The sequence below is a fragment of the Podarcis raffonei genome, chromosome 2 (assembly GCF_027172205.1).
Source record: "Podarcis raffonei isolate rPodRaf1 chromosome 2, rPodRaf1.pri, whole genome shotgun sequence".
Lineage (NCBI taxonomy): Eukaryota > Metazoa > Chordata > Lepidosauria > Squamata > Lacertidae > Podarcis > Podarcis raffonei.
The window spans coordinates 125,822,589-125,838,736 of NC_070603.1; the positions used below are offsets into that span (position 1 = coordinate 125,822,589).

General features: G+C 46.4%; 1 protein-coding gene across 6 annotated transcripts in view; it reads right to left on the reverse strand.

Moving 5' to 3' along the window:
* The window catches only part of LOC128409526 (zinc finger protein 208-like), a 125,267-nt gene continuing 109,119 nt past the window's right edge, over window positions 1-16,148 (reverse strand). For 3 of the 6 annotated variants that reach the window (XM_053380052.1, XM_053380050.1, XM_053380051.1), the window contains exon 3: window positions 14,058-16,029. In XM_053380052.1, coding sequence (XP_053236027.1) covers window positions 14,362-16,029 — 1,668 coding nt within the window. In that variant the 3' untranslated portion in view covers window positions 14,058-14,361. Of the gene's footprint in view, window positions 576-14,056; window positions 16,030-16,148 lie in introns of those variants that run through there. The other 3 variants (XM_053380054.1, XM_053380053.1, XM_053380049.1) reach the window with 3 other exon arrangements.

The window sequence follows — 16,148 nt, forward strand, 5'->3', positions numbered from 1 at the left end:
TTCCATTCAATCCATTTATGATTTTCTGTTTGTGGATTGTAGGGTTTCAACTCTTAAAGCTTTTCCTCCTTGCGAGTCCATTGATGTTTTCTAAGAACATCAGGAATGAAGCTCTACGTACACTCCATATACGTAAGTGGTTTTCCCTTTTTCAGTTCGCTGATGTTTGCTAAGGTTTCCACTTCTATTGAAGCTCTTTCCACACTCCATACAATTATTTGCTTGTCCCCGATGAGTCTGTTGATGTCTTCTAACATTTCCAACATTGGTGAAGCCCTTTCCACACTCCTTACATTTAAATGGTTTCTCCCCTGTGTGAGTCCATTGATGTTGTCTAAGTGTTCCACTGTGATTGAAGCTCTTTCCGCACTCGGTGCATTTAAATGGTTTCTCCCCAGTGTGAATTTGGTGATGTACATTCAGGTTTCCACTCTGACTGAAGCTCTTTCCACACTCCATGCACTTAAAAGGTTTCTCCCCTGTGTGAGTCCATTGATGTTTTCTTAGTGTTTCACTGTGACTGAATCTCTTTACACAATCCATACATTTATATGGTTTTTCCCCTGTGTGAGTTCAATTATGGATTCTAAGTGTTCTACTAACAGTGAAGCTCTTATCACACAGCATACATTCAAATGGTTTTTTCCCAGTGTGAGTTTTATGATGAATATTCAGTCTTCTATTCGTACTGAAACTCTTTCCACACTTCAAACATTTAAATGGTTTCTCCCCTGTGTAAATCCGTTGATGGATTCTAAGGCTTCCCCTCCGACTGAAGCTCTTTACACATTCCATGCATTTGAATGGTTTCTCGCCCGTGTGTGTCTGTTGATGTTTTCTAAATGAAGGAAAGCAGCTGGAGCCTGACTGCTGGGAAGGCCAGATTGAGACACCCACCCCCATTATGATTTATAATAATTATATGCCGCCAGGTCTCGCACCTGCCTCCTGACACTGGCTTATCTTAGCGGAGATTCCCTGTCCAGGCCTCTCTCACTGTTCTTCCTCCTTTGCCCTGGGTGGCCAAGGGCTTCTGGATATTCTAGCTCAGCTGCAACTGGGAATTATTTATTAAATTCTTATACTTCTCTTAATTTGAAGATCACAAGATAAAAATATGTGTGACACTGAAAAAGGTGAATATTAAAGGTGAATAATACCCATTGTGAGAAAGAAAAGAAAGAAGATGAAACCAGCAGTGTGTCCACCTGAATAGAAGAAACCAATCTTCAAATCAGTTTCAGATTCCCTGGCTGTATTTCTCTGCCATGATTGTGACTCAGAATCTTAGCCACACTTTTTTCTAGAATATCAACTGGACATAGGAGCCAGACATCCCTGGGATTTCATCCAGACATTCCTTTAGTGTGGGCAGCAGCAGCAGCGGAGGAAGGAAGGAATTCACTTTGGGGGCAAACCATTTCCTTCAGAAGGTCTTCCCCAGCGGCCAGCAGGGTTGATAAACTGCTCAGTGTGGACACCTTGGATTTATAGTGTTAGGGTCTGGATACCAATCATAATCCCTGAAGAAATATCTCAAGAACCCTTAAAGATCCAGTTCCACCAACTTGCAAGTAGCACTGAGCCCTAGAGGAACCTTCTATGCTGAGTTGAGGCACCTCTGGCCCTCCAGATGTGGTTGGACTCAAAGTACCACCTGCCCAAGCAAGGATGGCCTATGGCCAGGGAGTATGGGAGTCTTATCTGGGGGGACACACTTTCTCCATCTTCCCCCTCCTCTGAAAACGCTTTCATTTCTCCTTTCTCCGTGATCTCCAACATCTTCCTGATACAGTCCCACCAACTGCACACATTCCCAAATCATCCTGCACCATTGACTTCCCAAGGCGGCTGCATTGTTTCTGGGACACTGGCAATGGGACAGCACCTTCCACTGGACGAGAGGATAGAGGGTTTATTCAGGGCTGGCCAAATGGGACTCAGCGCCCTCCCCTCCTTGCCCCTCCCTGCATCTGTTGCCTGAGGGGGCTGCCTCAGTTTCCCTCATGGTGGAGCAGGCCCCGAGAACAGCCTTCTCTCTTCCCCCAAAATACAGGAAACATGACAAAGAAGGCCCTGGAGTGTCACCGTGGAACATAACAACAACAACAACTGGTTGTAAGTCCCTTTGGGCTGCCCTTTGGGCAAGAGAAAGCAACTAATAGATTAAATAAATAAATAAAAATAACAATAATTGAAACTGCAGTACAGTGGTACCTCGGGTTAAGTACTTACTTCGTTCTCGTGGTCCATTCTTAACCTGAAAGTGTTCTTAACCTGAAGCCCCACTTTAGCTAATGGGGCCTCCTGCTGCCGCCGTGCCGCCGGAGCACAATGTCTGTTCTCATCCTGGGTGAGCGGAGTCTGTAACCTGAAGCGTATGTAACCCGAGGTACCACTGTAATAATAATAATAAGGCAGGCTCTTGAGGGGGGAACACGGGAACCCCACCCATTTCCATAGCAATCTTGAATCCCACAGAGTTAAGAGATCTGATATAGTGGGAATAATGGACACCAGGTGAGAAGGAGCTGGGCCCAGGTGTCTCTGGGTGGCAGCCCTTTAGATGCTTCTGCACAGAAACACAGGCATGTGGGAGAGACTGGAGTTGCCAGAGAGAAGCCTCAAGGGGGGGAACAATAAAGGGGGCTTCCTCCCTTTCCTCTTTCCCCCTGTTACGGCTAAAATCTGGGTGCGGGGCTACTCTGCCACCCAGCTCATCGGACTAAGTCCGTGGGTCCCTGCGGAAGAAAATGAGCTCAGCCGGACAGGAGCAAACTGCAGAAGATCCAAGTTTATTGCGCAACAGGTTCAAGGCAAGATTGAACAGCGAGAAAGGGGTGACATGAACTTTTGAAACTCCCCCCATGTCCCAGAATACAGTGCAAAACACATCCCAGTTACATCATGAATACATTAAGGAAAGGTTGGGTTACACAGATTACATCATGAATACATTAAGGAGAGGTTGGGTTACACCGGATTAACATATGGAGGAGGGAGGGGGGAATATGCAGAGCTGGAGATATGCGCAGATAAGCGCTTCCTGAGTGCAGGTGATGGGAAGACAATGGTCCATGTATGCATAGTCTGCCACCTGGCATTGCCCGGAGGAAAGGCTTGGCAGAGTGATTTGACAGGATTAGGGTCTTGACACCTTGCTTGAGGGATTATGGAGGGCAGGGGAGGTGTGATGGAGTCCTAGAGAAATTGAGCAAATTGGCACGTTGATTTTCTATGGATTTTATAGATTTTAGTCCCTTTTGACATTGACAATTGGGAATAAATGGATATATTGTAGCGAAGAAGAAGGTGAAGAAGACATGCCCCCCCCTTTCCGTAACAGTCCCCCATTCGGAGATAGATTTGCATTAAAGTTCTGTAAGAACTTGCAAATCTTTTCTCCGCACCCTAAATCTCGGTGAAGGTAGGGGTGCCCTGTGAGTGGGAATAGGCTTTAATGGAAAAGGAGGTGGGTTGAGCAGGGCAGCAAAGGAGGGAGCAACACGGACCAATACAATAATGTACGTGTATGTTATATAGATATGCACTAATAACTTGGTATCCACCGTACTAGATGTGTGGGTTTGTGCAAACCTGAAGGGGACTTGCAAGCCATGCCTCTTAAGGTCATTTGCAAGTATAGTAGTGCAGACAGCTGGATATAGGATATCACATAAAAGAACACCTGTTGTATTTTGTTCAATAGTGGTCTATGCTTTACATTTAGCAGGAAGGTCCGCTACTGACCGAAAAAAATGCAGTTTGGTTTTTTTTTTTTTTAGCTCCACCGTTTTTGTGTTCTCAGGTGCGAAGGTAGCTCTTCTGTGGTCTCACACCGGCCTGGTGTCACAGTAGTGGCAATCCCTGGTGAATCCACTTAGGGCTTTCATATTAACCATGTTGCCTGGCACTCACCCCAGCTGGCACAGGTTTGGGCACGTCATGAGGGAAATGTCCTTGCCTTGGCCATTCTATGGGATTTTATTATTATAGGCTCTGGTCTTGCAGTCATGGGAAGTTGCTCACTTGCACTTTAAGGACCAAAAGCTAATTGCAGCCTGGATACACTTGCCCAATTCAAAATGAGTCCAATTTGAATTTATCTTGCCCCATGGTTCCCAACTTCTCAAACCAATCTGTTAAAACAAAACCATTCTTAGAGGGCATTTGTCCAAATAAGTCAATTTAACTCTATAAGGGATTATTCCTGCTAAACCAAAGCATATGCACTTTCATGTATCTTATCAGCTTCTCTTTGGTTAAGCGAGTTTTTAGCACATTTTAAAATGGGTAGGGAAGTTGGCAGAGTGCCAGGTGAAACAACTAAATGTGGTTATAAATTTATCTAGTTCTAAACATTGGACTACATAATAGCCTGGTCTGTTAAAAGCATAAAATGTATGAGAATCCTCCACTGGGTTGTAAGGAATAAGACATTAAACATAAAAACAATTACACACAAAAATAGCCACAAAAATAGCCCCCCCCCCATTTGTGGAAATAACACACTGTCAGACGCATTTCAACATTCCTACATAATAACACATAATACAAAACAAACTAATTAAGTATCAGTTGCATATCTTGAGACAATTGTGATATTTTATGTATGTATCTTTTGAATCCTGGAGCACAGTCTTGAGGTTCAAAAGTGGGAAGATGTCCTTACAATTCTACTCCACCCCCCTTTGAAAGGAATTGCTGTGGCCACTTTGAAAACTTTGGTGTCTGTTGTTGTTGCTGCAGGTCTTGTGGTGGCGAAGCTTTTCATTGGATCTGTAGTAACACATTTGTAGAAGTGATATCCTGTAGGGGGCAGGGTTTTGGGAACTTAAAAAAGAGAACTGTAAAAAATACAAGGTTAAAATAATAATAACACACACACACACACACACACACACACAATGACCTATGAGGAACCAAAAATAAATAAATGCTAAGACACACAATTTTAAGAAACCTGAAGTAACAATGAAAATAAAAGAGTGTTTCTTGATGTGACAATATCGGCTAGGATGTTAATAGCAAAATACTGGGAAATGACTTACTACCAAGAAAAAATGAATGACAATTTAAAGTTCTGCAAGTACCTTGAAATAGCCAAAATGACAGAATCAATAAGAAATGCTCAGGCAAAAGGTAAACAAATACCATTCCACAAATAATGTTTGCTTGTGCTTCGATTAATTTCATAGACATCATGGAAAAACGGATTAAATAAATGAAAACAGATTATTTGTAACTTAAAAGTGTCAAAGCCACAAAGAGATGGAAGTCACTAATATAGCAGGGATTCAGACTTGTTTCACAGAACAGAAAGAAAGTTGCTGTGGGAGAAAAGAAGGGACAAACACTTTGTTATCGGGGTTCACATGTCCTGTTAAAAGGGAAAATTATTTCATGTGAGAAGCCTGTCAGGAAATGCTGTTCCTAAAATGCACACAAAGTCTGTGATTTAAATCCCATTGAGGGGGTAATGCTTTGATATTTACCTGTGAAAAGAATTTGGCATGTTAAGATTTGAAACTTGGCAACCTCTTGACTTTGATGGTCCAGTACTTAAGGGTACATTAAGCGTGATTTCCCTCAATGGTTCCAAGTTTTACATAAGGAAATTTGGATAAGTTTCTCCCTGCAGCCCAAGCTCTCCAAACCTCCTCTCCCCCCCTACAGTTCCCCCTCCTTCCTCTCTCTCTCTTTTTCTTTTCCTTTTTTTTTTTAGCTGATCTAGCCTCTGTGCATGTGCAGAGTTCATGTCTCAGCAAACCTTTTATACTATTGAAAATGTTGAATCTTTTGGCTAAATTACCATTTGAATAAAGGAAATGAAGGATAAGGAGTAGATTTTTAAAAATAGGGTTAGATTTAAAACAAAACAAGAAACTCCGCAATTCAAGCATTTACCAAAGCTAGAAATTTTCTAAGGGATCATGTTTCCTGCAGCCCAAGCAAGGGAGTGCTTCCTTTATTTACAGGAAAGGGCTATCATTTTGTGTGATCATTCGCGGAACAATGCCACGCCCTTATATATGGGAAAAATGGCCAGAGAGTCAGAATTCATAGGATTTTAACATTCTAAGTCATTTCAGCCTTACCATTTGCAGACAAAATTTTTTCCTGCCCTTTATTTACAGGATTGGTCAAGGCCCATATGTATTTGTATGTGCTTAAACTTTGAATTGACTTTGAAGTCTGATTTTTAAATAGTAGACAAAATGATAAACACCGTAATCACTCAAATGCTTGATATTACCAGTTGTGCTTCAAAACATCACAGCTTCACCTCTCACTTTTTAAAACTAAAGAGCAAAGCTAGGCTGAATTTCAACTCCATCACCACACCAGAATTTAAGAATTACCCTCCAATGCCCGCGGACACATGTCCCTCCACACAGCCACAAACCGGGAGAGCTGCAAGGGACCCCGGGGTCATCCAGTCCAACCCTCCAAAACATAGGGTTCACAGCAAGACCCCACAGCAAGACCTGCGCTACCAAAGAGACACACACACACCCATGCACACAGGCACCACTGGGGAAGAGAGCACAATCAATGCTCCCATCATGCACCAAGGAAGAGGAAAACAAAAGTACCCAGCCCCATACAGAACCCCTCTAGCAGATCCTGAAGCCAGCCTGAGTGAGAGTTTACTTCCTTAGACTAAAGAATGCAAGTTCCTAGTGAAATGATATTTAAAGGAAGATTGAAGTGAACAGTTTTTCTAAGATAGGGAGAGGATCTTTTATTAAGCATAATTAAAACAGCCATAGATTTGATTTAAAGGGAATACAAAAGTGAACAATTTTTCCTGAACTTGCAGAGGAGTAGTAAGCCTAATTTAGATTATTATTATTATTACTACTATTATTTTAATAACTACACATAGGAAAGTGAGATGCAGGGTACCTTTAGCAAAGAATGTGCCCCCCCCTTTCTGAAGGAAGCTTACTCGGGAGTAAATTCACTCGGCACGGAAGTAAGAAAGGGGGGGGGGACCTGAAAGAGACTGAAACAAGTGGGAGAGGCATTTTCCAATAAGAAGCCAGGAAACCCTGGCTGATCTTAGAGACTGATATCAGGACTGGACTCTATAGATAGACAATTGTTGTCTATCGAAGCTTCTACCTTTTATTAACAATTTTCTTAGAAAGAACACCTATTTTCATAGGCATGTGCTTAATGAAATACAGACACTGCATTTTAGCTTGAGAGAGCAGTTGTGCTCAACTACGCTTTTGCAGCAGAAACATTAGGTTAACTTCACATTCCAAAATAGACTGTAGACTCACAATCTCAAAAGTTGTGGCAAAGCAAGAGGTGGGGTAAACATTTGCACCCTTCACTCTCAATTTGTCTTATTTAGGACTGATAAGGTCCAGCATGCCTTCCTTAGATTTAAAATTTTGAAGCAAGCTTGCAGTTTAAACTATGCACACTTAAGAAAGGCAGTCTGTCAGAGACAGAAGGAACACACATAACAGACAACATGTAAACATACATATTCTCATATTCTCATATATGTATTAACACACAACACGCATAACAGACAACATGTAAACATATATATTCTCATATATGTATTAACAGACAACACACATAACAGACAACATGTAAACATATATATTCTCATCCTTTAGTTGGTTATTGCAAGGAGTTGGGCCGCTTCCTTTGGCTTCATTAAGTGAAATTAGTAGGAAGGTCCCACATGGTTTTAAGAGCCTCCTTGCCTCTTCAAACACCACCAGTTAACCAAACTGGCAGGGCTCACAATGCTTAGTTGACTGGGTACCCCTTTATATATGCATGCGTTGTTGTTGTTGCTTTTTTGTTGTTGTTTTTTTTTTCTGGGATAGAGAAGGGAGAAAGAGAGGGGTTGATTTGGATCTGGGTAACTTGTACAGGGGGCTATTTAGGGTTTTTTCTTTTCCTTGTTGCTTGGCAACTTCCTAACAATTTAACGAGCTTCACCCACTCGGTTCCTTTTTCTATTCCTTTCCTATTTCCTATTTAATAACCTGGGGTCCTTTTCCACTCTGCCGATCCCGCCCAATTCCTCATGGGCTATCCCTCCTGGCAACCTCCTACCTATCGTCACAATCTCAGGAAAAGGGGCCCTACTGAACGCCCGCGCCGTGCGGTGCCAGATTGGGTGATCCCTGGATAGAGTTTTGAACCGAAAATCCCCCTTGCTTTTGGAAGCGGGCTCACGCACGATACACGTGTTACGTGGCACCGACCAGTGCGGCTGGGATTGAGACAGAAAGCAAGACCCCTTCCTGCCCCCTCCGTAAGGGCGCTCGGGAAGTTCGGAAGAAGAACTCCAGCCCCTTGCTTTCAACTGGGATGCCCGTTGCGGGGAGTCGGCTGTCTTTCCAAGCCGGGTCTCTCCGTCTTACTCTCGGACTCTCAATTGGTGCGGCTGACTGGAGGGTTTGAGAGGAGAAAGAGATAGAGCTCAGAACCCCCCTTTTGGGTCGAGCAGCAGTCCACGGTCTCTCTCACCAATTGGACCAAGAGACAGGCGAGAAGGAGCGATAGAGAGGAGGGCAGAGAATTCAGTTGCCAGGAGATTCCACCCCCTTCCCACCAGTGCACTGGGTTTTTTTCCTTTTCCTTATACTCACGTGTCTTCTATGATGATCCCGGGATCAATGAATAAGCCGGCTGGATCCCTCTTTGCTCCCCAGCTGAACTCCTGGGGCTTTTGATTACCGCCCGGAGGATGGCCGAGGGTCCAAAGGATCTTCCCAGGCAAAATGGCCCGGTGCCGGCTGAAGATTTCGGGGCCCCCGGTCAGCAACGCGGGAGAACCGCATGCCCCACGTTGGGCGCCAACTGTTACGGCTAAAATCTGGGTGCGGGGCTACTCTGCCACCCAGATCATCGGACTAAGTCCGTGGGTCCCTGCGGAAGAAAATGAGCTCAGCCGGACAGGAGCAAACTGCAGAAGATCCAAGTTTATTGTGCAACAGGTTCAAGGCAAGATTGAACAGCGAGAAAGGGGTGACATGAACTTTTGAAACTCCCCCCATGTCCCAGAATACAGTGCAAAACACATCCCAGTTACATCATGAATACATTAAGGAAAGGTTGGGTTACACAGATTACATCATGAATACATTAAGGAGAGGTTGGGTTACACCGGATTAACATATGGAGGAGGGAGGGGGGAATATGCAGAGCTGGAGATATGCGCAGATAAGTGCTTCCTGAGTGCCGGTGATGGGAAGACAATGGTCCATGTATGCATAGTCTGCCACCTGGCATTGCCCGGAGGAAAGGCTTGGCAGAGTGATTTGACAGGATTAGGGTCTTGACACCTTGCTTGAGGGATTATGGAGGGCAGGGGAGGTGTGATGGAGTCCTAGAGAAATTGAGCAAATTGGCACGTTGATTTTCTATGGATTTTATAGATTTTAGTCCCTTTTGACATTGACAATTGGGAATAAATGGATATATTGTAGCGAAGAAGAAGGTGAAGAAGACATGCCCCCCCCTTTCCGTAACACCCCCATGCTTGGACTCGCTCTAACAGCCCCCAGCGCCCCCTGCAGCTCCTGACCTGGGACCTAAGGCAGGGCAAGGACCGAGCTTCAGTGGAGGAGAGGGGGGGGGATCGGGGCTCCTGCTGAGGGATCTCTCCCTGGTCTACGCGGAGTCATGCCAGGGGGAAGCCGGAACTGGGACCTGGGTTCAAGTCCCAGCCCTGGGGGGGGGCCTCCCTTGTCCTTCCGGGGGGGGCTGAGCATCTCCTCTCCCCCCTCCCCTGCTCGCTCTGCTATTCCCATTTCCTTCCCCGCAAGACAAAGCGCTGGGGGTCTCCAAGGAGGCGCCCCCTCGGGGGGAGGGGCTCCTTTCTCCTAAACCAGCCCCTCCCCCGCTCGCCGGATCCCCAGAAGGGAGGGGGGAGGGGGAGGGATCCCCCACTTTCCTTTCTCCCCCCCAAATCCTGCCCCCCCTTCCCAGCTGCCCTGTTTGCAGATTCAGGGGGAGGAAAAGCCCCTCCTCCCCCCATATATAGATATATTTCGCACCTCTTTTCCCTCCTCCTCTGCAGAGCTTCTCCTCTTCCGGGAAGGTGGATCAGGCCCCTCCCCTCCCCCTTGCCCCCCTCCCTGCCTCTCTAGGAAGCGGAGCTCACTGACCGGGGGGGGGAGGAATGAGTGGCCCCTCCCTCCCAGAAGACACAAATTCTCCTCCTTCCCAACCAGCTCCGTTTTCCTGTTTCTCTCCTGCGAAGGTCCCGGGTTCGATCCCCGGAGGCGGCAGGGAATGAGACCCCCCCCCCAAACTGGGAAAAAGTCCTCCGGGGCAGGAAGGGGACACCCCCCCTTCATCTCTTTTAATCCCTTGCCTGGAGAGGGGGGGTCCGGTCAGTTTCACCCCCATTTCCCTACGGGGGGAGGCAGGGACGGGGCGCAGGGGGTCCCCGTTACACCAGCCCTGCAAAGTAGACCGGAGTTGCTACGCCCTTTTGGGACTCGGAGCAGTAACCTACGACCCCCCCTAAATGCTGTTATCCCTTGCCATTATATATATATATATATATAGATCCGCTTATTTTGTGTGAGCTGCTCACAGGACAGCTTTGGTTCAAAGGCAAGATTGAAATGCAAAGGTTTTCCCCCTTCGTAGCAAAGAGCTCTTCCGCCGCCCCTCCTCTCCATGGGCTGGCCATCTCCAGATCCAGGGCTCCCCCCTTCTCGCCACTGCCCCTTTGAAGACAGAGCCAGAGCATCACCCCCTCTCCTGGGAGTCTCTTCCCCTGCCAAACAGCTCTTGCTGGCAAAGGTTTCGTCAGAATCGCCTTTCTTGCAACTTGAAGCCCTTGGTTCGAGTCCTACCCTACAGCCTAGAATAATCTTTCTTTGTTGCTGCATCACCCTGCGGACTCAGGTTAAGCTAGTGGTCCACCAAGACCCCTGGATCCTTCTCGCATGTACTGCTAGTCAGCCAGGTGTCCCCCATCCTCTATTTGTGCAGGTGGGTCTTCCTGCCTAAGTGCAGGACCTGACATTTGTCCCTGTTGAAATTCATTTTGTTACTCATTTTGTTATGCAAGGACGTGCCCCAGCGGAGCTGCTGTTCCTGTTATAGGAAATCTCAGGGGAGCATCAATAGCGCAAGTTGCACCCAAATTCTCGGTCCTGGTCCTCCCGAGTGGTGGATCTATGGCTGGGCAGGATCTGTCCCACCTCAGACTGCAGGGGAGGCAGCTGGCAGGATGGACTGCTCCCCAGTGCACTCCTCCCAAGGGAGGAGGGTCCTGGCTGGACATCTCCTCCCCCCTGACTTGGTCTGCTTCCCCAAGTGGTGGAATCAATGTGTCCCAGAAAAGAGGGTCTTCCTTGCAGGTTGAAGTGGTGCAGTCCAGATACAGGCTAAACCCCAGGGGGTGTGGAGGAGGCAGAGACTTTGGGCCTCTCCCTCCCTTCCCCACCCCTTTCAGAGCAGACCAGGCCTCACTTGTGAATGATGGGTTCAGCCGTTCCTGGAAAGAGCCCTGAAAACTGGCCACGCCAGGTCCATGTGCCCCTATGACCTTCAAAGGAAGCTTCCTCTTGGCTGCCTCAATGCTCAGAGGTGGCTCCTGCCTCCAGGCAGCTTGTGGATTTGTAGAAAGTTGACCCTTAAGTCTGGGACCTGCCAGACGCACACTATAGACATCCACAGGGTTTCTCCCCTAAGTGTGTTATCTTGGGGATAATGTGATGCGAGCTTCCAGTGAAGCATTTAACACACACTTAGGCCACCTCCCCATTGCATCGAGGTCTGTCTGGCACTGCCCACTCTCTGCTCTGCCACCTTCCCTCCTCATGCAAGATGTGCAGCTAGGAGGCCAGTCCTTCCTGGTTATGCCGCTAAACAGATCTGCCCCCCCCGAGATAATGTTTCATACGAACACTTCCCTCTTCACATAGCTAAGAACGAGGAGGTGTTGCGACACAATTTATTTGTAAAATATAAACAATAGCACTTCCAGTCTGGAGCCGCCATGGCAAACAGCAGATCCCATGATAGTGGACATGCAGATAATTAAGGAGGATTAGAGAGTTATTATCCTTGGAAGCCCCCCCCCCCCGGTCGAGGGGGTGAGTTCTCACTCGCAGATCGTCCAATACCTGTCGCTTCCCTCTAAGATGCGGGGCAGGGGACGCTGAGTGCATGGCACTGCACTTATCGGTAACTCTCCAACGTAGTCACCATGAGCGGCGGTTCCTCTGTTTTTTAAGATAGATATGAATTTGGACTTTAAAAACAGACATGCTCTGGAAGAAGGAGACAAGATAACCTGCTGATTGAATCAGCCACTGAGTACGAAGGTCTCGATCTGGAGAGGACTATCGTCGTAACCGGATTGGAAGGCGGGTGAAGGGAAGCCTTTGTTGGAAAACGCTCTGGGCTACCTGCAGCCCGCCCCCCCGGGATCTCCGAGCGTCCTCCTGTGAGCATAGCTCTGGAAAAGGCATCCCCTTCTTCTCCAGGGCGCTCCAGCGACATAAACCAACTTGATTGATGCACACTAGCCTTCTGGCTTAACTCAGCAAAAGAAAGAAGCATCGTCGTTCTAAACTACTATTTATTTACATAATATTTACATACATATGCATAATGGCATCCGTTCTCATCAGCTCCAAGAACAAAACAGAACGACATAAAAGTGACAGCAGTTTCACAGTCTCACAACGGAAGAGAGATAAGACAGTCTTCCTTTCTCACGCTCCACTCAGACAGGCGTGTGAAATATTGTGGGAGTCATAAAGCCATGGCAGAGGTTTGTAAATACTGCAGGGTACCTCCGGACCTCGTGACCAGCACTCTGAGCTTTACAAGGTATTGGAATGTAATGACCTTATATGGCATGGGTGCAATAAAACCTTGACCGGATGAGGTAACGTGAGACATTGGAATGCAGCCATGCGGCTGGGGAGAACAAAGGATAATAAAAAGTGACCGGAGAGGAGAAGAAGTCTGAATGAGCTGCCCTCCGTCCATGGAAATATTGCTGGCTCTCGGTGTCTTTATTTTATGCTAAACAAGCGCCATTGTGATGGCTGGCTTCGTCAAAATATATCAAACATAAAATCAGCACTGTGGAGCATGAAAGGAATGCTGTGATCACCAATAGTCAGCATGGATTTCTGAAAAATAAGTCATGTCAGACTAACCTGATCTCATTTTTTGACAGAATTACAAGCCTGGTAGATGAAGGGAACGCAGTGGATGTAGCCTACCTTGATTTCAGCAAGGCATTTGACAAGGTGCCCCATGATATTCTTGTAAAGAAGCTGGTAAAATGCGGTCTTGACTATGCAACCACTCAGTGGATTTGTAACTGGCTGACTGCCTGAACCCAAAGGGTGCTCATCAATGGTTCCTCTTCATCCTGGAGAAGAGTGACTAGTGGGGTGCCACAGGGTTCTGTCTTGGGCCCGGTCATATTCAACATCTTTATCAACGACTTGGATGATGGACTCAAGGGCATCCTGATCAAATTTGCAGATGATGCCAAACTGGGAGGGGTGGCTAACACCCCAGAGGACAGGATCACACTTCAAAACGACCTTGACAGATTAGAGAACTGGGCCAAAACAAACAAGATGAACTTTAACAGGGAGAAATGTAAAGTATTGCACTTGGGCAAAAAAAATGAGAGGCACAAATACAAGATGGGTGACACCTGGCTTGAGAGCAGTACATGTAAAAAGGATCTAGGAGTCTTGGTTGACCACAAACTTGACATGAGCCAACAGTGTGACGCGGCAGCTAAAAAAGCCAATGCAATTCTGGGCTGCATCAATAGGAGTATAGCATCTAGATCAAGGGAAGTAATAGTGCCACTGTATTCTGCTCTGGTCAGACCTCACCTGGAGTGCTGTGTCCAGTTCTGGGCACCACAGTTCAAGAAGGACACTGACAAACTGGAACGGGTCCAGAGGAGGGCAACCAAAATGGTCAAAGGCCTGGAAACGATGCCTTATGAGGAACGGCTAAGGGAGCTGGGTATGTTTAGCCTGGAGAAGAGGAGGTTAAGGGGTGATATGATAGCCATGTTCAAATATATAAAAGGACGTCACATAGAGGAGGGAGAAAGGTTGTTTTCTGCTGCTCCAGAGAAGCGGACACGGAGCAATGGATCCAAACGACAAGAAAGAAGATTCCACCTAAACATTAGGAAGAACTTCCTGACAGTAAGAGCTGTTCGACAGTGGAATTTGCTGCCAAGGAGTGTGGTGGAGTCTCCTTCTTTGGAGGTCTTTAAGCAGAGGCTTGACAACCATATGTCAGGAGTGCTCAGATGGTGTTTCCTGCTTGGCAGGGGGTTGGACTCGATGGCCCTTGTGGTCTCTTCCAACTCTATGATTCTATGATTCTATGAAATGGTTTCTCCCCTGTGTGACTCTGTTGATGAATTCTAAGGTTTCCACTAGTAGTGAAGCTCTTTCCACATTCCATGCACTTAAATGGTTTCTCCCCCGTGTGAGTCCGTTGATGAATTCTAAGTTTTCCACTCTCAGTGAAGCTCTTTCCACATTCCATGCATTTAAATGGTTTCTCCCCCGTGTGACTCCGTTGATGAATTATAAGGTGTCCACTTTGACGGAAGCTCTTTCCACACTCCATGCATTGAAATGGTTTCTCCCCCGTGTGAGTCCGTTCATGTAGTTTTAGTGCTCCACTGTCAGTGAAACTCTTTCCACACTCCATGCAATTAAATGGTTTCTCCCAAGTGTGAGTCCGTTGATGAATTCTAAGTTTTCCACTCTCAGTGAAGCTCTTTCCACATTCCATGCATTTAAATGGTTTCTCCCCCGTGTGACTCCGTTGATGAATTCTAAGTTTTCCACTTTGACTGAAGCTCTTTCCACACTCCATGCATTGAAATGGTTTCTCCCCCGTGTGAGTCCGTTCATGTAGTTTTAGTGCTCCACTGTCAGTGAAACTCTTTCCACACTCCATGCAATTAAATGGTTTCTCCCCCGTGTGACTCCGTTGATGAATTCTAAGGTTTCCACTTTGACTGAAGCTCTTTCCACACTCCATGCATTGAAATGGTTTCTCCCAAGTGTGAGTCCGTTGATGAATTCTAAGGTTTCCATTTTGACTGAAGCTCTTTCCACACTCCATGCATTTAAATGGTTTCTCCCCCGTGTGAGTCCGTTCATGTAGTTTTAGTCCTCCACTATGAGTGAAGCTCTTTCCACACTCCATGCATTGAAATGGTTTCTCCCAAGTGTGAGTCCGTTGATGAATTCTAAGGTGTCCACTCTGACTGAAGCTGTTTCCACACTCCATGCATTGAAATGGTTTCTCCCCCGTGTGACTCCGTTGATGAATTCTAAGGTGTCCACTTTGACTGAAGCTCTTTCCACACTCCATGCATTGAAATGGTTTCTCCCCTGTGTGAGTCCGTTGATGAATTCTAAGGTGTCCACTCTGACTGAAGCTGTTTCCACACTCCATGCATTGAAATGGTTTCTCCCCCGTGTGAGTCCGTTCATGTAGTTTTAGTCCTCCACTGTCAGTGAAACTCTTTCCACACTCCATGCAATTAAATGGTTTCTCCCCTGTGTGAGTCCGTTGATGAATTCTAAGGTGTCCACTTTGACTGAAGCTCTTTCCACACTCCATGCATTGAAATGGTTTCTCCCAAGTGTGAGTCCGTTGATGAATTCTAAGTTTTCCACTCTCAGTGAAGCTCTTTCCACACTCCATGCATTTAAATGGTTTCTCCCCCGTGTGAGTCCGTTCATGTAGTTTTAGTCCTCCACTATGAGTGAAGCTCTTTCCACACTCCATGCATTGAAATGGTTTCTCCCAAGTGTGAGTCCGTTGATGAATTCTAAGTTTTCCACTCTCAGTGAAGCTCTTTCCACATTCCATGCATTTAAATTGTTTCTCCCCCTTGTGACTCCGTTGATGAACTCTAAGGTGTCCACTCTTACTGAAGGTCTTTCCACACTCCATACATTTAAATGGTTTCTCCCCTGTGTGAGTCCGTTGATGAATTCTAAGGTGTCCACTCTGACTGAAGCTCCTTCCACACTCCATACTTTCAAATTGTTTATGTTTTCACACTCCAAGTATTTAAATGGTTTCTTCGTTATTCCCGATGGACATGGCCCACCAGAATTCTGATTGCC